Below are 24,672 nucleotides of genomic sequence, written 5' to 3'. Positions count from 1 at the left end.
AGGCTTGGGTAAGCCTGGCTATACTACATGGTCCTTCACAAGCTCGGGATCACCACTTGGGCCTCAGTCTACTCATCGATGTCAACGTCTACGAAGAACCCGTCAAAAGGGGTTGTAACATCTTCTGTAAAATGTAAATTAAAGCAACATGAGTACAAAGGTACTCAGCAAGACTTACATCAGACCCTACATACATGCACATTATCAAGAAGGGTTGGTGGGGTTATTGCAGCAAGCCAGCTTTGACTCTTGGCTAAACTATCCTACGAGACTCCAACTTGAAATGGTTTTGCGCACTCGAGTCCACTACTCACCACTTCAATACACCACCGAGGATCCACCTCCGTCATCCTACGGAAGAGCCATCCTCGGCACTCACGCTTATCTTGAGGCTTTTAGGAATATCCATTTACTTGTCTATGAACTGTCTAGGCAACCAAGTAGTCCTTTACCGCGGACGCGGCTATTCGAATAGATGATGTTAACCCTGCAGGGGTGTACTTCTTCATACACACTCTCACCACTTAGCGTCAGCACACGACATGTGCTCGGCAGACTTCAAGCAAAAGCCGACGTGGGTGTAGACCACGACCTACCTAAACACCTAAGTCTCTAGTCCAGGTTTATCGCCTATTCAGGTTCCATCTGCAGGGAGTCCGGCCGAGGTTTCCACATACGGCCCCGAACGATGTGTACAGGGTTCCGAGACACCTATCGGGTGCCCGGTATACCCGGGCACGTACCTACCGCATCACAGCCCACCCCGCGGGTCAGCGATGTCCACGGCCTCCAGTAAGCTACAAACACCAGAAACTACTTGCAACTCCTGGACAGAGGACTAGGGTGGATAAGAAGTCGAGCGGGGTCATATTTCAGGGCCCAATGCATGGTAGTAGCTGAATCTTAAATCACGCATACAGATCTCAGTGCTTAAGGACGGCTTCAATGAAACAACCCACCATGTACTCCTACATGGCCTCTCATCGATACCTTTACCAAATCGTGTTCAACACATTACTCTCATACCCACATGATCATTTCACTCTAGCCCATCACCCAGATGAACCAGACCTGACACGACTCTAAGCATAGCAGGCATAGCAAGGTAGGAACTGTTGGGGAACGTAGCAGAAATTCAAAATTTTCCTACGTGTCACCAAGATCTATCTATGGAGAAACTAGCAACGAGGGGAAGGAGAGTGCATCTTCATACCCTTGTAGATCGCTAAGTGGAAGCGTTCAAGAGAATGGGGTTGAAGGAGTCGTACGCGTCGTGATCCAAATCACCGGAGATCCTAGTGCCGAACGGACGGCACCTCCGCGTTCAACACACGTACAGCCCGGTGATGTCTCCCACGCCTTGATCCAGCAAGGAGAGAGGAAGAGGTTGAGGAAGACTCCATCCAGCAGCAGCACAACGGCGTGGTGGTGATGGAGGAGCGTGGCAATCCTGCAGGGCTTCGCCAAGCACCGCCGGAGAGGAGGAGGGAGAGAGGTAGGGCTGCGCCAGGGAGAGGTGAAACTCATCTGTTGGCAGCCCCAAAACCCTCAAGTATATATAGGGGAGAGGGAGGGGTGCGCCCCCTCTAGGGTTTCCACCCCAAGGGGTGCGGCTGCCCCAATCCCATCTAAGGGTGGCGGCCAAGGGGGGAGAGGGGGGAAACTTGCCCCCCAAGTTAGGTGGAAGCACCCCCTCCCCAAACCCTAGGCGCCTTGGGCCCTTGTGGGGGGGGCGCACCAGCCCACCTGGGGCTGGTCCCCTCCCACACTTGGCCCATGCAGCCCTCCGGGGCCGGTGGCCCCACTTGGTGGACCCCCGGGATCCTCCCGGTGGTCCCGGTACGTTACTGATAAAACCCGAAACTTTTCCGGTGACCAAAACAGGACTTCCCATATATAAATCTTTACCTCCGGACCATTCCGGCACTCCTCGTGACGTCCGGGATCTCATCCGGGACTCCGAACAACATTCGGTAACCACATACAAACTTCCTTTATAACCCTAGCGTCATCGAACCTTAAGTGTGTAGACCCTACGGGTTCGGGAACCATGCAGACATGACCGAGACGTTCTCCGGTCAATAACCAACAGCGGGATCTGGATACCCATGTTGGCTCCCACATGTTCCACGATTATCTCATCGGATGAACCACGATGTCAAGGACTCAATCGATCCCGTATACAATTCCCTTTGTCTAGCGGTATTGTACTTGCCCGAGATTCGATCGTCGGTATCCGATACCTTGTTCAATCTCGTTACCGGCAAGTCTCTTTACTCGTTCCGCAACACATCATCCCGTGATCAACCCCTTTGTCACATTGTGCACATTATGATGATGTCCTACCGAGTGGGCCCAGAGATACCTCTCCGTCACACGGAGTGACAAATCCCAGTCTCGATTCATGCCAACCCAACAGATACTTTCTGAGATACCTGTAGTGCACCTTTATAGCCGCCCAGTTACGTTGTGACGTTTGGTACACCCAAAGCATTCCTACGGTATCCGGGAGTTGCACAATCTCATGGTCTAAGGAAAAGATACTTGACATTATAAAAGCTTTAGCATACGAACTACACGATCTTTGTGCTAGGCTTAGGATTGGGTCTTGTCCATCACATCATTCTCCTAATGATGTGATCCCGTTATCAATGACATCCAATGTCCATGGTCAGGAAACCGTAACCATCTATTGATCAACGAGCTAGTCAACTAGAGGCTTACTAGGGACATGGTGTTGTCTATGTATCCACACATGTATCTAAGTTTCCTATCAATACAATTACAGCATGGATAATAAATGATTATCATGAACAAAGAAATATAATAATAACTTATTTATTATTACCTCTAGGGCGTATTTCCAACAGTCTCCCACTTGCACTAGAGTCAATAATCTAGTACACATCGCCATGTGATTAACACTCACAGGTCACATCGCCATGTGACCAACATCCAAAGAGTTTACTAGTGTCATTAAACTAGTTCACATCATCATGTGATTAAGACTCAATGAGTTCTGGGGTTTGATCATGTTTTGCTTGAGAGAGAAGTTTTAGTCAACGGGTCTGCAACATTCAGATCCATATGTACTTCGCAAATCTCTATGTCATATTGTAAATGCTGCTTCCACGCTCCACTTGGAGCTATTCCAAATGGTTGTTCCACTATACGTATCATGTTTGCTACTTAGAGTCATTCGGATAGGTGTTAAAGCTTGCATCGACGTAACCCTTTACATCGAACTCTTTATCACTTCCATAATCGAGAAACATATCCTTATTCCTCTAAGGATAATTTTGACCGCTATCTGGTGATCCACTCCTTGATCACCTTTGTACCCTCTTGCCAGACATGTGGCAAGGCACACATCAGGTGTGGTACTCAGCATAGAAAACTGCAAAGCCTATGTCTAAAGCATAGGGGATGACCTTCGTCCTTTCTCTCTTTTCTGCCGTGGTCGAGCTTTAAGTCTTAACTTCATACCTTACATCTCAGGCAAGAACTCCTTCTTTGACTGATCCATCTTGAACACCTTCAAGATCATGTCAAGGTATATGCTCATTTGAAAGTACCATTAAGCGTTTTTGATCTATCCTCATAGATCTTGATGCTCAATGTTCAAGTAGCTTAGTCCAGGTTTTCTATTGAAAAACACCTTTCAAATAACCCTATATGCTTTCTAGAAATTCTACGTCATTTCTGATCATCAATATGTCAACAACATATACTCATCAGAAATTCTATAGTGCTCCCACTCACTTCTTTGGAAATACAAGTTTCTCATAAACTTTGTATAAATCCAAAATCTTTGATCATCTCATCAAAGCGTACATTCCAACTCCGAGATGCTTACTCCAGTCCTTATAAGGATCGCTGGTGCTAGCATACCTTTTAGCATCCTTAGGATCGACAAAACCTTTCTGATTGTATCACATACAACCTTTCCTTACGAAAACTGGTAAGGAAACTCGTTTTGACATCCATCTGCCAGATTTCATAAATGCAGCTAATCCTAACATGATTCTGATGGACTTAAGCATCGCTACGGATGAGAAAACCTCATTGTAGTCAACTCCTTGAACTTGTGAAAAACTCTTCACCAAAAGTCGAGCTTCATAGACGGTGACATTACCATCCACGTCCGTCTTCTTCTTAAAGATCCATTTATCTCAATGGCTTGCCGATCATCGGGCAAGTCCACCAAAGTCCATGCTTTGTTATGACACATGGATCCTATCTCAGATTTCATGGCTTCTAACCATTTGTCGGAATATGGGCCCACCATCGCTTCTCCATAGCTCGTAGGTTCATTGTTGTCTAGCAACATGACCTTCAAGACAGGATCACCGTACCACTCCGAAGCAGTACGCGTCCTTGTCGTCCTACGAGGTTCAGTAGTGACTTGATCCGAAACTTCATGATCACTATCATAAGCTTCCACTTCAATTGGTGTAGGTGCCACAGGAACAACTTCCTGTGCCCTGCTACACACTTGTTGAAGTGACGGTTCAATAACCTCATCAAGTCTGCACCATCCTCCCACTCAATTCTTTCGAGAGAAACCTTTCCTCGAGAAAGGACCCGATTCAAGAAACAATCCCTATTGCTTTCGGATCTGAATTAGGAGGTACACCCAACTGTTTTGGGTGTCCTATGAAGATGCATTTTATCCGCTTTGGGTTCGAGCTTATCAACCTGAAACTTTTTCATATAAGCGTCGCAGCCCCAAACTTTTAATAAACGACAACTTAGGTTTCTCCAAACGGTGTCGTCTCAACGGAATTACGTGGTGCCCTATTAAAGTGAGTGCGGTTGTCTCTAATGCCTAACCCATGAACGATAGTGGTAATTCGACAAGAGACATCATGGTACGCACCATATCCAATAGGGTGCAACTATGATGTTCGGACACACCATCACACTATGGTGTTCCAGGCGGTATTAATTGTGAAACAATTTCCACAATGCCTTAATTGCGTGCCAAAGCTCGTAACTCAGACACTCATCTCTATGATCATATCATAGACATTTTATCCTCTTGTCACGATGATCTTCAACTTCACTCTGAAATTACTTGAACCATTCAATAATTCAGACTTGTGCTTCATCAGGTAAATATACTCAGTATCTACTCAAATCATCCGTGAAGTAAGAACATAACGATATTCACTGCATGCCTCAGCACTCAATGGACTGCACACATCACAATGTGTTACTTCCTACAAGTTGCTTTCTTGTTCCATTTTACTGAAAACGAGGCTTTCAGTCATCTTGCCCATGTGGTATGATTTGCATATCTCAAATGATTCAAAATCAAGTGAGTCCAAACGATCCATCTGCATGGAGTTCCTTCATGCGTATACACCAATAGACATGGCTCGCATGTCTCAAACTTTTCAAAACCGAGTGAGTCCAAAGATCCATCAACATGGAGCTTCTTCATGCGATTTATACCAATATGACTTACATGGCAGTGCCACATGTAAGTGGTACTATCATTACTATCTTATATCTTTTGGCATGAAAATGTGTATCACTACGATCGAGATTCAATAAACCACTCAGGTTTAATACTAATCTTGATGGTACAGGGAGCGCGCGATGTTTGATCACATCAAACTTGGAAACACTTCCAACACATATCGTCAGCTCACCTTTAGCTAGTCTCCATTTATTCCGTAGCTCTTTTGTTTCGAGTTACTAACACTTTAGCAACCGAATAGGTATCTTAATACCCTGGTGCTACTAGGAGTACTAGTAAAGTACACATTTACATAATGTATATCCAATATACTTCTATCGACCTTGCCAGCCTTCTCATCTACCAAGTATCTAGGGTAATTCTGCTCCAGTGGTTGTTCCCCTTATTACAGAAGCACTTAGTATCGGGTTTGGGTTAAACCTTGGGTTTCTTCACTAGAGCAGCAGCTGATTTGCCGTTTCATGAAGTATCCCTTCTTGCCCTCGCCCTTCTTGACACTAGTGGTTTCACCAACCATCAACAATTGATGCTCCTTCTTGATTTCTACTTTTTCAATGTCAAACAACGCGAATACCTCAAGGATCATCATCTCTATCCTTGATATGTTATAGTTCATCACGAAGCTCTAGCAGCTTGGTGGCAATGACTTTGGAGAAACATCACTATCTCATCTGGAAGATCAACTCCCACTCGATTCAAGTGATTGTTGCACTCAGACAATCTGAGCACAAGCTCAACGATTGAGCTTTTCTCCCTTAGTTTGTAGGCTAAGAAAAAAAACGTCGGAGGTCTTATACCTCTTGACGTGGGCACGAGCCTGAAATCCCAATTTCATCCCTCGAAACATCTCATATGTTCCGCGACGTTTTGAAAATGTCTTTGGTGCCTCAACTCTAAACCGTTTAACTGAACTATCACGTAGTTATCAAAACGTGTATGTCCGATGTTCGCAACATCCACAAACGATGTTTGGGGTTTAGCACACTTAGCGGTGCATTAAGGACATGAGCTATCTACTGTCCGCATAATCGCTACTGTCAACTTTCAACTATATTTTCTCTAGGAACAAAACAGTGGAACTACAACGCGAGCTTACGACATAATTTGCAAAGATCTTTTGACTATGTTCAGGATAATTAAGTTCATCTTATGAACTCCCACTCAGATAGACATCCCTCTAGTCATCTAAGTGATTACATGATTCGAGTCAACTAGGCCGTGTCCGATCATCACGTGAGACGGACTAGTCATCATCGGTGAACATCTTCATGTTGATCGTATCTACTATACGACTCATGCTCGACCTTTCGGTCTCTTGTGTTCCGAGGCCATGTCTATACATGCTAGGCTCGTCAAGTCAACCTAAGCGTTTCGCGTGTGTAAATCTGTCTTACACCCGTTGTATGTGAACGTAAGAATCCATCACACCCGATCATCATGTGGTGCTTAGAAACGACGAACTTTCACAACGGTGCACAGTTAGGGGGAACACCTTCTTGAAATTTTAATGAGGGATCATCTTATTTACTACCGTCGTTCTAAGCAAATAAGATGCATAAACATGATAAACATCACATGCAATCAAATAGTGACATGATATGGCCAATATCATTTTGCTCCTTTTGATCTCCATCTTCGTGGCTCCATGATCATCATCGTCACCGGCATGACCATGATCTCCATCATCATGATCTCCATCATCGTGTCTTCATGAAGTTGTCTCGCCAACTATTACTTCTACTACTATGGCTACCGGTTAGCAATAAAGTAAAGTAATTACATGGCGTTGTTTAATGACACGCAGGTCATACAATAAATAAAGACAACTCCTATGCCTCCTGCCGGTTGTCATACTCATCGACATGCAAGTCGTGATTCCTATTACAAGAACATGATCAATCTCATACATCACATATCATTCATCACATTCTTCTTGGCCATATCACATCACATAGCATACCCTGCAAAAACAAGTTAGACGTCTTCTAATTGTTGTTTGCATGTTTTACGTGGCTGCTAATGGGTTTCTAGCAAGAACGTTTCTTACCTACACAAAACCACAACGTGATATGCCAATTGCTATTTACCCTTCATAAGGACCCTTTTCATCGAATCCGTTCCGACTAAAGTGGGAGAGACTGGCACCCACTAGCCACCTTATGCACCAAGTGCATGTCAGTCGGTGGAACCTGTCTCACATAAGTGTACGTGTAAGGTCGGTCCGGGCCGCTTCATCCCACAATACCGTCGAAACAAGATTGGACTAGTAACGGTAAGCATATTGAACAAAATCAAGTCCCACAACTACTTTGTGTTCTACTCGTGCAAAGAATCTACGCAATAGACCTAGCTCATGATGCCACTGTTGGGGAACGTAGCAGAAATTCAAAATTTTCCTACGTGTCACCAAGATCTATCTATGGAGAAACCAGCAACGAGGGGAAGGAGAGTGCATCTACATACCCTTGTAGATCTCTAAGCGGAAGCATTCAAGAGAACAGGGTTGAAGGAGTCGTACTCGTCGTGATCCAAATCACCGGAGATCCTAGTGCCGAACGGACGGCACCTCCGCGTTCAACACACGTACAGCCCGGTGACGTCTCCCACGCCTTGATCCAGCAAGGAGAGAGGGAGAGGTTGAGGAAGACTCCATCCAGCAGCAGCACAACGGCGTGGTGGTGATGGAGGAGCGTGGCAATCCTGCCGGGCTTCGCCAAGCACCGCGGGAGAGGAGGAGGGAGAGAGGTAGGGCTGCGCCAGGGAGAGGTGAAATTCATCTGTTGGCAGCCCCAAAACCCTCAAGTATATATAGGGGAGAGGGAGGGGGTGCGCCCCCTCTAGGGTTTCCACCCCAAGGGGTGCGGCTGCCCCAATCCCATCTAAGGGTGGCGGCCAAGGGGGGAGAGGGGGGAAACTTGCCCCCCAAGTTAGGTGGAAGCACCCCTCCCCAAACCCTAGGCGCCTTGGGCCCTTGTGGGGGGTGCACCAGCCCACCTGGGGCTGTTCCCCTCCCACACTTGGCCCATGCATCCCTCCGGGGCCGGTGGCCCCACTTGGTGGACCCCCGGGATCCTCCCGGTGGTCCCGGTACATTACCGATAAAACCCAAAACTTTTTCGATAACCAAAACAGGACTTCCCATATATAAATCTTTACCTCCGGACCATTCCGGAACTCCTCATGACGTCCGGGATCTCATCCGGGACTCCAAACAACATTCGGTAACCACATACAAACTTCCTTTATAACCCTAGCGTCATCGAACCTTAAGTGTGTAGACCCTACGGGTTCGGGAACCATGCAGACATGACCGAGACGTTCTCCGATTAATAACCAACAGCGGGATCTGGATACCCATGTTGGCTCCCACATGTTCCACCATGATCTCATCGAATGAACCACGATGTCAAGGACTCAATCGATCCCGTATACAATTCCCTTTGTCTAGCGGTATTGTACTTGCCCGAGATTCGATCGTCGGTATCCGATACCTTGTTCAATCTCGTTACCGGCAAGTCTCTTTACTCGTTCCATAACACATCATCCCATGATCAACCCCTTGGTCACATTGTGCACATTATGATGATGTCCTACCGAGTGGGCCTAGTGATACCTCTCCGTCACACGGAGTGACAAATCCCAGTCTCGATTCGTGCCAACCCAACAGATACTTTCGGAGATACCTGTAGTGCACCTTTATAGTCACCCAGTTACGTTGTGACGTTTGGTACATCCAAAGCATTCCTACGGTATCCGGGAGTTGCACAATCTCATGGTCTAAGGAAAAGATACTTGACATTATAAAAGCTTTAGCATACGAACTACACGATCTTTGTGCTAGGATTAGGATTAGGTCTTGTCCATCACATCATTCTCCTAATGATGTGATCCCGTTATCAATGACATCCAATGTCCATGGTCAGGAAACCATAACCGTCTATTGATCAACGAGCTAGTCAACTAGAGGCTTACTAGGGACATGGTGTTGTCTATGTATCCACACATGTATCTAAGTTTCCTATCAATACAATTACAGCATGGATAATAAACGATTATCATGAACAAAGAAATATAATAATAACTTATTTATTATTGCCTCTAGGGCATATTTCCAACAGGAACAACACATACATATGGCTCAATCCACTCCTACACATGCTAGTGGGTTTCATCTAGTTACTGTGGCAATGACAGGTCATGCAGAGGAAATGGGTTCAACTACCATAGCACACAACTGTTTGAAACGTGTTATCTTAATGCAGTAAAAGAGAGCAGAGGCAAGAACATGGTATTCTATCAATATGATCAAATGGTTGGTTGCTTGCCTGATGGGTCGGTGCACTGTTATTGTTCTTCGTTAGGGTAAACGTGGTACTCCTCGGGGACAGAACCTGCCGCAGAGAGCACCGATACACAAACATCACCAAACAATATGCAACAATATGATGCATGCATGAGACATGGCAAAATGAGTGTATTGGGCTAATGCAACTAAGACCAGATGGGTTTGAACTATTTTGAACCAAAGATTCAAGTTTCAAACTCATAAGTGGCCCTTTTAAGTGCTTAATCTAGTTCTGTACTAAGCAGCAGGTTAAACTGTTCAAACATGCATGAAACCAGTACAGATGGATAGATTGGATTTTTCTGATCATTTTTCATATATAACACTTTGCATTTGGAGCTACAGATTAATTTCTATGATTTTTTGAAGTTTGTGGTATTTTCTGGAATTTCATGTGTAATAATAATTCCAGTAAATAACTTACTGCGTCAGCATTACGTTAGGATGACGTCAGTGGTCAACGGAGCTGGTCCAGGTCAAACTGACAAGTGGGTCCCGCGTGTCAGTAGTTATTTAAACTAACTAAATTTAGTTAGTGCTAATCTAAGTTAGTTAGCAGAGCAGGCCCCAGTTGTCATAGACTCAGGGGGAGTCAACCTGGGCCCACCCAGTCAAGTCAACAGGGTCAAACCCACCGGCGTTTAGCCACCGGCGAGGCCAGACGAGGCGGTGAGAGTGCATTAGTGCGTTCCGGCGACCAAATGAGAGGCGGAGGGCATCTACGCGTAGCTGGGAGCAAGCCGCAACACTTGGTGGTGGTGGTTGAGCTCGGGGAGGCCGGAAACGTCATCGGCGACGGCCTTGGCGGTCGCCGGAGTTCGGGTGAGGTTGAACCCAAGGCTACGGGGTTCGGCGAGGCACGTGGAGTGGCGCGTTGGGTGCCTGTGAGTGCGGTGAGTGCGTTGGACACGGTGGTGTGGCCGGTGGGTGGCCGGAGTCACGTCGGCGACGAGCTCCGTGGCGGCGCGTGCGGGTGATCTCGGTGTGCTCGCTGTGATGCACGAGAGCGAGAAAGGGAAGGGGGAGAAGGTAGCTGGGCTCACGGCGGTCTCGTAGAAGCACACGGTGCGGTCGGGGTGAGCTGGTGCGGCGGCAACGGCGAAGGGGATCTCCGGTGGTGGCGGAGTCGGGCGAGGTCGGTGTAGAGGCCTCGGGGCAAGCGAGCGCTCGGGGCTCGGCTAGCTCGAAGGAGAGGAGGGCGGCGGAGCTCCTGGACACGGTGGCGCGGCGCAGGGACGACGAAGAGAGCGGGCTTCACGGTGGTGCAGGCGCGGCAGCGTCGGCCATGGTGCGGGAGAGCGAGGGAGAGAGGCGGGAGGCGAATGGATGTGTCCACGGGGTTCAGGGCGCGACGTGGAGGTCGTACCGGCCAGCAGAGCGGCGAGGGGAGGAAGCAGGGCGGCGGGCAGCTGCGTGGCGCGCGCTGGAGCCACCGTCGAGCACCTGCCTGCCTGCCTGGCCAAGTCAAGCAGCTCGCTGGAGCGGCTGCTGGGCTGGGCCGGCTAGGTGGGCCGGCTGGTGGGCTGCCAGGTTAGTTCCCTCTCTCTCTCTTTTATTTACGTTTTCTATTTCTTCTGTAACTTTGTGGATTTTCTAAAAATACCTAAGCAACTCCAAAAATCCCCAAACTGCTCATGCCCACTGTTTATAATATAAACAACATGGAATATTTTAGTTTAGGATTATTTGGACATTCAAAATATTTTATAAATTTTAAATGTCCAAATTCAAATACTTATGATTTAATTCAAAGACCTTAGGATGACCTAGAAAATTGTGCACCACTTTTGGCAGAGGTTCTGAACCAAAACAAAAATGATGGACATTTTAGAAGGGCATTTCAGGTTCATTGAAAATATTTTTAGTAAACCCTAGTTGGATTCAGAGGGGGCTGGGGGTTCTGTCATCCCCATCTCAAGTTTCTGTTGAATGGAATAGACATGATGCAACATTCTAATGCATGAACTAGCTAGGGTGTGACAGCAAAGGAGGGGAGGGGCGACCAGAGGGAGAGGGTGGACGAGGAGGTCGGGGGGGTGCGTGGCATCGTCCAATGAATCGGGGAGGAAACCAGGCAAGCAGGAGGTGGCCAAGGCGGTGTCGGCGCTCGCCACCAAGCTGCTTCGTGCGTTGGCACGAGGAAGAAGACAGGCATGCCCCTGGTGGGCTGGGCCTCCCTCTCCACTGGGCCAGGTGGGCCACCAGGCAGGTAAGGCCAAGTAGGTTTTCCTTTCTCTCTCTCTTTTTCTTCTGTTTTAGTTTTTTCCTATTTCTTTTATTCTGTTTTGAATTAGTAAAAATACTAATTCATTTTTAAAACTCCTGAGATAAATTGGGGGCACTATTTGGATTATTCCAAAAGCCCACAATTGAAACCAAATTTTTTGGATCATTTAAAATATTTATAGAATTCAAATGCCCCAATTCAAATACAATATGGGTTAATTCAAAAATCCATAAATGGCCAACAAATATGCTCATCATTTTTGGCAGAGGTTTTCACCTTTATCAAAAATCATGAACATTTTCAAAGGGCATTTTGGGTTATTTGAAAAAGATTTTATTTGATCCTATTTGAATTCTTTGTGATGATAGGGTTTGATCAATCCCGATTTCAACTTAAATAATATTTAAACATGATGCAACAAAATACAAACACTAGGCAGTACCAGAAGCTAGGGATGTGACACTAGTGGAATAATCATTAGTTTCATGGATATTCATAGAAAGCATACAAAAAATATTACAATCTTTCTGATCATCCAAGGAACTGATACCAAACATTGTGTCAAATTCTTCTTTTAACACTTCATAGCAATTATCAGAATCCATATTTTCAAAAAAAGACTTCATAAAGATAAAGAGTTTTATGCAACTTCACTTCCATTTTTTAGTTTTCTTTTATAAACCAAACTAGCGAATAAACATGAAACTAAAATATTCGATTGCAAGATTTAAAAGAAGATACCTTCAAGCACTCACCTCCTGGCAACGACACCGGAAATAGCTTGATGTCTACTGCAACTTTGTTCTTTTAGACTTGGTTGGGCCTCCAAGCGCAGAGTTTTATAGGACAACAAAAAGGTCCCTCAAGTGGATAACCTAAGGTTTATCAGTCCCTGAAAGGTGTAGGATGAAGATGGTTCTATCTCAAACAATCTTGCAATCAAATACAAGGAGTCTCTTATGTCCCCAACACACCCAATACAATTGTCAGTCGTATAGGTGCACTAGTTCAGCGAAGAGGTGATGATAGATGTGTAATATGGATAGTAGAAATAACTTTTTGTATTTTGAACAATTAAAAACAACAAGGTAGCAAGTAACAAAAGGGACCAAAGTGGTGTCTCAATGCTTAGAAATATGGCCTAGGGTTCATACTTCCCTAGTTCAATCTCTCAACATCATTAACATAATTGAATCACATGAGAATCACTCCAAAGTCCCTATTACTATCACAAAAAGTAAGATGAAATCGCATAGGTAGTAAACCATCTCAAAGTTGTGTTTCCAACCAATCTTATAAACCACCCCCAAAGTGTCACGAATAGTTCTAGAGGTCATACTCCACTTAGTTCCTACAAAATTTATTAACTAATTTTTCTATTTAGCGTGATTTTACATTTATTTGTTTGTATCCACTTGACATTTCCCTGGCGGCTACATGCTATTTAATACTACCTCATTTCTGATATATTAAACCCATGTATATCCCGGCCGACAGTTTGGTAAACATAATATGAGTTATATATTACTCCCACCGTTCCTCAATATAAGGTGTATTATTTTTCCAAAAAGTCAAACTTCTCTAAGTTTGACCAAGTTTATAGACAAAAATATCAATATCTAGAATACCAAATCATTATCACTTGATTCATCATGAACTATATTTTTACATTTTATATATTTAGTATTATAAATCTTTATATATTTTGCTGTAAAGTTGGTCAAACATAGACAACAGATGACTTTTTGAAAAACTAATACACCTTATATTTAGGAACGGAGGGAGTATTTGTTTATGTTGCACCGAATGAAATATCAACTATTGTTTAAGACGGTGTGTATACGGTTGAAGCGAGTGGTCATAGAGGTTTTTAGCCAACATGCGTGACAACATAATCTGTGGATCGGTCCACCTCCTCCTTTGGCATAGGCATAGTGTCGGTTTCATAGGGCTTTACTGCTACCAATACGTCGCTCTATTTATTTACTTATTTATTTATTCTTGTCAAACTTGTTCCCATTGGGTGTGCCTCCTCGTTATGTAGAGGCCGAGTGTAGCTCAATATGATTGTATCTGTGTGATGCTATATTTTGAGTTAATAAAGTTTCCTTTATAAAAAAATTAGAAATTTCTCGCAAATTTGAAGCAAAATAGGGGGGCTTTCCGGAACTCCGTACCGTCGCCACGTTGGACCTTGACACCCCCGACCCACTCAAATCCCCCTCCCGGTCCCATCCTCTTTCACTCCGCCCCTGCTCCCCATTGCTTTACATTCGTGCCTTCCTACTCTGGCGTCGTCGTTGTACCTCCCCAGGTGTCACCCAGGCATTGCCGGATGTTTGAAACCACCACCGCATGCATGTTGGCCTTGTACTACAGAGCCGTCCACCCAGGATAGATTCTGCAGCCAGGTACCCTCCATCTCCCTGTGGACGACGTCCATGGCGGATACCACGCTCGACAACAAATGCTATTGAGCTTATTTTTGAACTTCATGTCGTTTTTTAGAGTAAGAAGGACGGCGGGGTATTCGACCATGGAGGATGAGTTGTTGTGGGGTGCGTGGTTGGCCGTATCTGCGAACTTCGTAGTAGGAGCAGAAGGGGGTTATTTTGGCAGTGCGTGCATGGTTTGTTTCATGTGCAAAAGCACATTGCATGCACATCATCCATGAACGCAATGTGAAGTCGTTAGTGTATCGATGGTACACCATCCAGAACTCCTTCATGAAGTTTTGTGTCACAGATTGGCTGAGGCCATGTGTCCACTGCATGCGGCAACCATGGAGATCGCAAGTTTTGCGTCTTCTTGCTTAACTTGTTGATTTATTGATTCATTCACTCAACGTTGCTCTACACGTTGTGTAGCCTGTACGCGTTAGCGTGATGTACCACAGGACGGAGAACAGACAATTCACGCACACACATTGTTGGATGAAGCTCAGAGCATCTACAGTGGGGCATCCCAAATCCGCCTCATACACTCGGGCGGGCCGAACGGTCACGAAATTTCGAACCAGGCGGGCGCCTCAAACGGTCTTCAAATGACCGGGCTGATCGACACCCCTCATATCCAGCTCAAGTATGGGGCGGATATGGGTGCGCCTGGGCGCGTCCGCCATGTCGGTCTGACGTTGGTGTCCCACGTGGAATCGCCCGGAAACCCGGCGGTCTGAAGCTCGTCTCCTCGGTCAGACCGATGTCGCCGTGTGGCGCCGCTCCGGCGGGCCATGTAGTGCCTAGCCCTGCTATTTAAACCGACTGCCAGCACCAAAACCCTACCCCTCCATATTTTCCTCTGCCCATCCAGCGTCACCACCACCAGTAGCCATGCCTCCCACGCCGCCGGATAAGGGGCTACCCATTTCTAACGCCGAAGCGCCAGATGCAATTCCTTGAGAAGATCCGGGCAAGGCGCGAAGTCCGGATCACCACGGGGATACCTCGGGATGTAGTGGATCCGTAGGAAGAGTTGGCGGAGGAGGATTTGGGGGACGCTAGGGACGCGGATCTGCAGGCGGAGTAGCAGGCTATCCTTGATCCCCTTCACTCGGAGTCGGATGCAGAGGCCAGAAGCCGTCGCCGGCAGGAGATGAAGGCGCAACACGCCGCGGAGGAGGAGGAGATGCTCACCTACATGGATGAGGTCGATCAGGAGGAGCCGGAGCCCTCCTACGCGCCCGGTCACCTGGCGCCTGACACCGACGTCGTGGATATCTCCGACGATGAAGATTAGTTAGGGTAGTACCTAGGATTTCTTTTAGCATGCTTTGTGTGAATTTAGGGGTTCAAATATATATGAGAGACTCGGATGCAGAGTAGCTAATTTGAGGCATGACCGGCCACTGTGCGTGGACGTGCCCGTTGGTGTTTGCATACGTTTGAGGGATTGGATTTGCCAAATCTGCCTGTAGATGCTCTCAAGAGGCAATATATGTGGGACAACATGATCCATCCATGAAAAGCTTGTTAAACATCCGGTTAATCTCATTGAATTTGAATTATCGTTGTATTAGATTATTTGCATGCTATGTATGGATGATTTGTGCTATTTTCTATCCTATTAATCAATTCCGTCTTGGTTGATGAATCCATCCGGTCAATTAAAATCTGGTTCGAAATGTATGCGGATAGCTTTGGATAGCTAGCTCCCACATGGACCGTGACGGATAGGGTGTCCGGTTTGCTGGTCAGCTTTGGAAATGCCCAAATACAGTTTATGTGGATGAGGTCAGCAACGTTTTGGAAGAGCCTAGACATTATACTCCCTCCGTTCCTCAATATAAGGTGTATTATTTTTCTTAAAAGTCAAACTTCTCTAAGTTTGACCAAGTTTATAAACAAAAATATCAATATCTAGAATACCAAATCATTATCACTGGATTCATCATGAACTATATTTTTACATTTTATATATTTAGTATTATAAATCTTTATATATTTTGCTGTAAAGTTGGTCAAACATAGACAACAGTTGACTTTTTGAAAAACTAATACACCTTATATTTAGGAACGGAGGGAGTATTTGTTTATGTTGCACCGAATGAAATATCAACTATTGTTTAAGACGGTGTGTATACGGTTGAAGCAAGTGGTCATAGAGGTTTTTAGCCAACATGCGTGACAACATAATCTGTGGATCGGCCCACCTCCTCCTTGGGCATACGCATAGTGTCGGTTTCATAGGGCTTTACTGCTACCAATACGTCGCTCTATTTATTTATTTATTTATTTATTCTTATCAAACTTGTTCCCATTGGGTATGCCTCCTCGTTATGCAGAGGCCGAGTGTAGCTCAATATGATTGTATCTGTGTGATGCTATATTTTGAGTTAATAAAGTTTCCTTTATAAAAAAATTAGAAATTTCTCGCAAATTTGAAGCAAACTAGGGGGGCTTTCCGGAACTCCGTACCGTCGCCACGTTGGACCTTGACACCCCCGACCCACTCAAATGCCCCTCCCGGTCCCATCCTTTTTCACTCCGCCCCTGCTCCCCATTGCTTTACATTCGTGCCTTCCTACTCTGACGTCGTCGTTGTACCTCTCCAGGTGCCACCCAGGCATTGCCGGATGTTTGAAACCACCACCGCGTGCATGTTGGCCTTGTACTACGGAGCCGTCCACCCAGGATAGATTCCGCAGCCAGGTACCCTCCATCTCCCTGTGGACGACGTCCATGGCGGATACCACGCTCGACAACAAATGCTATTGAGCTTATTTTTGAACTTCATGTCGTTTTTTAGAGTAAGAAGGACGGCGGGGTATTCGACCATGGAGGATGAGTTGTTGTGGGGTGCGTGGTTGGCCGTATCTGCGAACTTCGTAGTACGAGCAGGAGGGGGTTATTTTGGCAGTGCGTGCATGGTTTGTTTCATGTGCAAAAGCACATTGCATGTACATCATCCATGAACGCAATGTGAAGTCGTTAGTGTATCGATGGTACACCATCCAGAACTCCTTCATGAAGTTTTGTGTCACAGATTGGCTGAGGCCATGTGTCCACTGCATGCGGCAACCATGGAGATCGCAAGTTTTGCGTCTTCTTGCTTAACTTGTTGATTTATTGATTCATTCACTCAATGTTGCTCTACACGTGGTGTAGCCTGTACGCGTTAGCGTGATGTACCGCAGGACGGAGAACAGACAATTCACGCACACACATTGTTGGATGAAGCTCAGAGCATCTACAGTGGGGCATCCCAAATCCGTCTCATACGCTCGGGCGGGCCGAACGGTCACGAAATTTCGACCCAGACGGGCGCCTCAAACGGTCTTCAAATGACCGGGCTGATCGACACCCCTCATATCCAGCTCAAGTATGGGGCAGATATGGGTGCGCCTGGGCGTGTCCGCCATGTCGGTCTGACATCGGTGTTCCATGTGGAATCGCCCGGAAACCTGGCGGTTCGAAGCTCGTCTCCTCGGTCAGACCGATGTCGCCGTGTGGCGCCGCTCCGGCGGGCCGTGTAGTGCCTAGCCCTGCTATTTAAACCGACTGCCAGCACCAAAACCCTACCCCTCCATATTTTCCTCTGCCCATCCAGCGTCACCACCACCAGTAGCCATGCCTCCCACGCCGCCGGATAAGGGGCTACCCATTTGTAACGTCGAAGCGCCAGATGCAATTCCTTGAGAAGATCCGGGCAAGGCGCGAAGTCCGGATCACCGCGGGGATACCTCGGGATGTAGTGGATCCGGAGGAAGAGTTGGTGGAGGAGGATTTGGGGGACGCTAGGGACGCGGATCTGCAGGCGGAGTAGCAGGCTATCCTCGATCCCCTTCACTCGGAGTCGGATGCAGAGGCCAGAAGCCGTCGCCGGCAGGAGATGAAGGCGCAACACGCCGCGGAGGAGGAGGAGGAGATGCTCACCTACATGGATGAGGTCGATCAGGAGGAGCCGGAGCCCTCCTACGCGCCCAGTCACCTGGCGCCTGACACCGACGTCGTGGATATCTCCGACGATGAAGATTAGTTAGGGTAGTACCTAGGATTTCTTTTTGCATGCTTTGTATGAATTTAGGGGTTCAAATATATATGAGAGACTCGGATGCAGAGTAGCTAATTTGAGGCATGACCGGCCACTGTCCGTGGACGTGCCCGTTGGTGTTTGCATACGTTTGAGGGATTGGATTTGTCAAATCTGCCTGTAGATGCTCTCAAGAGGCAGTATGTGTGGGACAACATGATCCATCCATGAAAAACTTGTTAAACATCCGGTTAATCTCATTGAATTTGAATTATTGTTGTACTAGATTATTTGCATGCTATGTATGGATGATTTGTGCTATTTTCTATCCTATTAATCAATTCCGTCTTGGTTGATGAATCCATCCGGTCAATTAAAATCTGGTTCGAAATGTATGCGGATAGCTTTGGATAGCTAGCTCCCGCATGAACCGTGACGGATAGGGTGTCCGGTTTGCTGGTCAGCTTTGGAAATGCCCAAATACAGTTTATGTGGATGAGGTCAGCAACGTTTTGGAAGAGCCTAGACATTATATAAGGGCTCTCCCTGAAAGCCTGTACATTAACGTTTGGCAGCACGCGAGCAGCTGCTCCAAAGACATCAGCACTGCTCGCTCTCGTGCAAGCTATAGCCAAGCCTCGCGCTATCTCGTGCTCCTACCAGCGACACCACACCTCCGATTCACGTCGTGCCTTTGACCGGCGCGGGAGAGCGAGGACCGGGGATGGCCGGCGGCGGTTTCCTCCTCAACGGCGCCGGCGCGCCGGACTACGGCGGCGCGCTGACCGTCCCCGTCGTGGTGACCTGTCTCATGGCGGCTTCCGGCGGCCTCATCTTTGGCTACGACATTGGCATCTCAGGTGCGTCATCGTTCCCATCGCCGTCCGTACATCTCCGTTGGTGGAACTGTGGATGGAAAGCCTGCTTACGACGTTCTTCGCACGTTTCTCCCTTTTGGTTGGAGTTTGGATGGACGGAGGGAGTGAGTTTTATCGATCAGTTCGTGGTTCGTCTCTCGATGCTGTTCTTGATTTGGGTAGTAGTATTAGATTTCCAGTAGCTATGCTGTGAGTTCGCCACCATCTGCGGCCAATCGAAATCGTGATCTGAAGCCACGAAGAGCATCCTCTTGAATAAAATTTAATTATACTGGTAGTTTCTGCTTAGTTTGTCTTCATGTCCGATCCCCAAATATCTCCAAATCGGACCGCAACTTCTAATCTAACCGAGTCAGGCATGTGTTCGTCGATCACACACACGCCAAACAGGCGGGCAGTAATATATTGAGTTGGTACGACGGCTAGATCCAATTGAAAGCGCGGCAGGCCCTGTCAGCTGTCCTCCTCCCGTCAGATCAGTCTTTGCACCACACAAATCACACTCCCGAGAACAGTGGTGCCCAGTACTGTTCACGGCCGGGAGCATCGCAGAAAGATATTTATACTCCCACCAGTAAGCTTGTGCGCCAAGCCGTACGTGAATCAAGCCAAATGGACCCTTCACACCCTTTCTTCTCCCACGATCTTCATTCACATCGACGACAGGGACCAGAGGAGAGGGCACACCCGATTCGTGTCCAATTGGACGGGGCCAGCGGCGTGCTGTCCGGCGATTCCACGGCCTGCGCAGGGCTCGTGGAGCGCCCATTAGACACGACAGCTATTGGCACGGTTCGTTAGCTTTCACACTAGTCACTAGCGGATTCGTTCGTATCGTTGATGGCTCGTTCTGACTTCGGACCGCGCCGAGCCCAGTTTTGCTGCTCGGTGTTAGTACAGCCCTCCGACCTTAATCGTCGGTGCCACCACGCGCATCACCAATTTTGGACGGCATATACGTAACCCCTCACGCGAGATAAGGTGTCGTGCTGGCGACGGCGGATTATTTTGGGGCGTCCGGCTTTCTTGCTGGGCTCACACACGAAAGCCAGCCGTGTAGATGTAATTCGCGGGATTTGTGATACGTTTCTGAGTTCCTAGTAGCGAAAAGGGTACTGGCAAAGTTGCTTTTCCACTCGAATTTGGTGGATAGGCTTCCTAGTCAGTCCTAGGTGAGGTTTATTCGAGCAGTGGAGTAGTGCTCTCTCCTCTACTCTCCTACTACTCCAGTTATTAGTCCATTGTGCTCTCGCGAAAGGAAGCTAGGATCGACCGGGATTAGGAACGTGTCGTATCCGTCTGAGTGATGGATGGATGGACGCATGAGCTGACAAGATCGGACGCTTATATAGAGATAACATGCTACTAGTTTCATACGATTGATTGGTAAAGAATACTCGCGTCTTTCTGAACAAAAAACGAATATTTGCTTTCCGCAAAAAAAAAAAAGGAATATTTGCGCCAGTGAGTGTCAAATAATGCCAACGAATCCGGTTGCCAGAAAGAATAGTGTTGTACTAAGAATCGTTTTTTTGCGGGAAAATTCAGAGAGCTTTATTGAGTAAATGCATTCTTGGAACAATCAGCCAGACGGGGTTTAGAGATTCTTCCCAGCTCCCCCCTCTCTCCCTCGCGTCGCCCTCTCGGGCGACTCGAGGGCCGAAAACCTAGCCCGCCGCCGCCGTCTCCTCCCCCGCCACCCCTCTCCTCGCCGCCGCCTGAGGCAGCCGCCGGCTTCGCCCGGGGCGCTGCTGAGGATGGTGGCGGCGGGGCCTCTCCTGCTGCTCTGCATCTCTCGCGGGGGGCCTTGCGACCCGGGGCGGCGGCCCCGGCGGGATTGGCGCCACCGGACCCTCGGCGCATGGTGGCGCAGGTGCGGGCCGGTGCCCCTCGGCCGTGTGGATGGCGAGGCAGCCGGTGGATGCGCGCCAGGGCGTGGCGGCGGCGGCTTCGGCTCCGCGGCTCCAGATCTGGCCGCCCTCCACCCTCTTCGGCGGATTCGCAAGTCCTCCCCCCAGATCTGGCTGGCTCCGTCCTGGACGCCGGTTTCTTCGCCGGGTGGGAGTGGGGACGGGAAGTTTGCCAGGAGAAATCCCTAGCCGCCTTGCTGGCTGTGACGGCGGCGACGCCCGCGGGCGCCGCGCACCTTCTTGGAGGCGCTGGTCAGGTATACCTTCCCCACCCCCTCCCCCTTGTCCTCCCGGGTGAAAACCCCAACGATGTTGGGCGGCGGCGACGCCCTTGGCGCCGTTTCCTTCTTGAAGGCGCTGCTTTGGGAGCAAGGTGGGAATTTGGTCTTCGCCGTGAGGTGTGCGGTGGGTGTCGGCGGCAGCAGTTATCTCCAGCGGTGCTGTGCTCCCCCTGGTGGTGGGCTGCTGCTCCTTCGTGCATCCTGGCAGCTCTCCTCTTGAATGCCCAAGTCTCTGGTTTTCGGTGTTGCTCTGCTCCAGGTGAGAAGTCGACGACAGGTCGCGTCTGCCTAATCCCAACCATGTGGATGCCATCGGTGCCTCTCATCCAGGTTCTAGGGTGAACGTGTTCATTGTCGACGGTTCGGCGCCTTTCGAGCCAGGCGAGGAGGCAGGGGCCTTCTTCGACAATGGATCTGGATGGTGGTGCTTCCTGGCTGGTCCCAGATGTTGTGGCTAGGGCTGCCTCTTCGGTCATCTGATCTTCCTCTCCTAAGCCGGCATCCCCCTTCTCCTAGGCTTCGCGTGTGCAAGAGGCCTTGACATCCTCAAGCTTGGTGCTTCATGTAGATCCTTTTTTTTTCAGTTTGTTGTATGGCTGGCATGTGAGCTGCTCCCGGCACCATTGTATCTTGCTGTGATTTCTTTTTTTATGGTTCTGTGTCGAGGTTGTACTCCAGAGTTTGTATCCCTGGCCGGTTGATGGCTTTGTTAATTCAAAGCCGGGCTCACCGTGAGCCTTCGTTCTAAAAAAAAAAACAATCAGCCAGAAGGCTGGACACCAAGAAGCCAGGGGTCTCGTCAAGCCAACTATCGGTCACATTAAGTGTGCAAGCACGCTTTGCACACAAATGAGCCGGGAGATTAGCTGACCTATTTATATGTTGAATAACAAAAGAGGAAAATTGAACACTAAGCTCTCCAATCTTTAAAAGTAAAGGAGCTACAATCAAACGAGAATTATGATGAGTGGTCCAGAGTGTCACCAACTCTAAGCAGTGCGAGAATCCACTGAGAATCGGTTATCTGACTAATTTGGTTCAAGGAATATGAAGAATACAGTAAATATGGGTTTACAGTCATCCGCAGTTAATAATAATAACAGAAAAGCTAAATCACGCTCGTTCCAGTTAGCAAGATGACATTTTATCGTACTTATACAACTAACTCCGCAAATGATTTATTTTTCTTCACTTGAACTTAATCTTGTTCATGGCACTAACGTCATCGATTAGGCGGTGTGTCGGAGATGGAGTCTTTCCTGAAGAAGTTCTTCCCGGGCTTACTCAAGACGACGAGGCACGCGAGTAAGGACGTGTACTGCATGTACAACGACCAGGCGCTCACGGCCTTCACCTCCTCGCTCTACGCCTTCGGCATGGTGGGGACGCTGGTGGCGAGCCGGGTCACCCGGCGGGTCGGGCGCAAGGCCATCATGGTCATCGGGGGGAGCATGTTCCTCGTCGGCTCGCTCGTCAACGCCGCCGCGGCCAACCTCGCCATGCTCATCGTCGGGCGGATGATGCTCGGCCTTGGCCTCGGGTTCTCCGGCCAGGCCACGCCGGTCTACCTCGCCGAGATGTCGCCCCCGCGGTGGCGCGGCGGGTTCATCTCCGCGTTCCCTCTGTTCATCAGCGTCGGGTACCTCGTCGCCAACCTGATCAACTACGGCACGTCGCGGATTCCGGAATGGGGCTGGCGCCTGTCCCTCGGCCTCGCGGCTGTCCCCGCCGCCGTCATGGTGCTGGGCGCCGTGCTCATCACGGACACCCCGAGCAGCCTCGTCCTGCGCGGGAAGCACGACCACGCCCGCGCCGCGCTCCAGCGCGTCCGCGGCAAGGGCGTGGACGTCGACGCGGAGTTCAGCGACATACTCGCCGCCGTGGAGCACGACCGGCGGAACCAGGAGGGCGCGTTCCGGCGGATCCTGCGGCGGGAGTACCGGCCGTACCTGGTGATGGCGGTGGCGTTCCCCGTGTTCCTGAACCTCACCGGCGTGACCGTGTCGGCCTTCTTCTCGCCGATACTCTTCCGGACCATAGGGTTCGGTAGCGACGCCGCGCTGATGGGCGCCATCATCCTCGGCCTGATGAACATCGGCGGCATCATCGCCTCGGGGGTCGCCATGGACCGCTACGGCCGGAAGCTGCTCTTCGCGATCGGCGGCGCACTCATGTTCACCTGCCAGGCATGCAATGCATACAACAAAGACCTACGTATATATTCCGGCGTATGCATTGCAGCGACACTAATGACGCGCGCGCGGCCTTGGCTTTTCGTTTGCTTGCAGGTGGCAATGGCGAGCATCGCGGGGACGCACCTGGGGCACGGCAGCAAGATGCCCAAGGGGTACGCGGTGGCCGTGCTGGTTCTCACGTGCGTCTTCTCCGCCAGCTTCAGCTGGTCGTGGGGCGCGCTGTACTGGACCATCCCCGGCGAGATATACCCGGTGGAGGTGCGGTCGGCGGGGCAGGGCACGGCGGTGGCGCTCAACCTGGGCCTCAACTTCGTGCAGGCGCAGTGCTTCCTGGCGATGCTCTGCAGCCTCAAGTACGGCGTCTTCCTCTTCTACGCGTTCTGGCTCGTCGTCATGACCGCCTTCGCCATGGCGTTGGTGCCGGAGACCAAGGGCGTGCCGCTCGACTCCATGGGCCACGTCTTCGCGCGCCACTGGTACTGGGGCAGGTTCGTCAAGGACCACAAGTTCGGAAATGAGTCCACCTGACCTGCGTCTGCGTGCGTCCTTGGCATATGGCTTGGTTTCGCATTGTGTGATGGATGTATAACTCGAAATTAAAATGCTAGTAGAATCAAAAGGGCGCGCTTTGCTGCACCCTTAAACCAAGCCACAAAAATATACTCCCTCTCTCTCAGTTTACAGGCCGTGCGCGTATCCCTAAATCGTCAATTTGACCAACCTAATGCAAGTTATATATTACAAAAAATATACCAATATAAACTTCAGATGTTCTATTCTCAAAAGGTATTTTTGTGTTATATTGTTTATATTAGGGCGATAAAATTGGCAACCTAGATATACACGTAGGACTTGTAAACTGAGACGGAGGGAGTAAACCTTT

At 48.7% G+C, this 24,672-nt stretch overlaps 1 protein-coding gene across 1 annotated transcript; it reads left to right on the top strand.

Moving 5' to 3' along the window:
• Positions 1-19,103: 19,103 nt before the first annotated feature.
• LOC119364466 (sugar transport protein MST1-like) lies at positions 19,104-24,470 on the top strand. The gene is made up of 3 exons (XM_037629944.1): positions 19,104-19,385; positions 22,828-23,780; positions 23,883-24,470. Exons 1-3 carry the CDS (start codon positions 19,250-19,252, stop codon positions 24,315-24,317), a joined length of 1,524 nt encoding a protein of 507 aa, XP_037485841.1. The 5' UTR covers positions 19,104-19,249; the 3' UTR covers positions 24,318-24,470.
• The last annotated feature ends 202 nt before the right edge of the window (positions 24,471-24,672 follow it).

The sequence above is a fragment of the Triticum dicoccoides genome, chromosome 2B (genome assembly GCF_002162155.2).
Source record: "Triticum dicoccoides isolate Atlit2015 ecotype Zavitan chromosome 2B, WEW_v2.0, whole genome shotgun sequence".
Taxonomy (NCBI): domain Eukaryota; kingdom Viridiplantae; phylum Streptophyta; class Magnoliopsida; order Poales; family Poaceae; genus Triticum; species Triticum dicoccoides.
This window is presented reverse-complemented; position numbering and strand designations above follow the sequence as displayed.

Coding starts and splice junctions, on each gene's coding strand:
- LOC119364466 (XM_037629944.1), top strand. CDS start 19,250: ATGGCCGGCGGCGGTTTCCTCCTCAACGGCGCCGGCGCGCCGGACTAC. Junction 19,386..22,827: donor CTACGACATTGGCATCTCAG/GTGCGTCATCGT, acceptor GTCATCGATTAG/GCGGTGTGTCGGAGATGGAG. Junction 23,781..23,882: donor CACTCATGTTCACCTGCCAG/GCATGCAATGCA, acceptor GTTTGCTTGCAG/GTGGCAATGGCGAGCATCGC.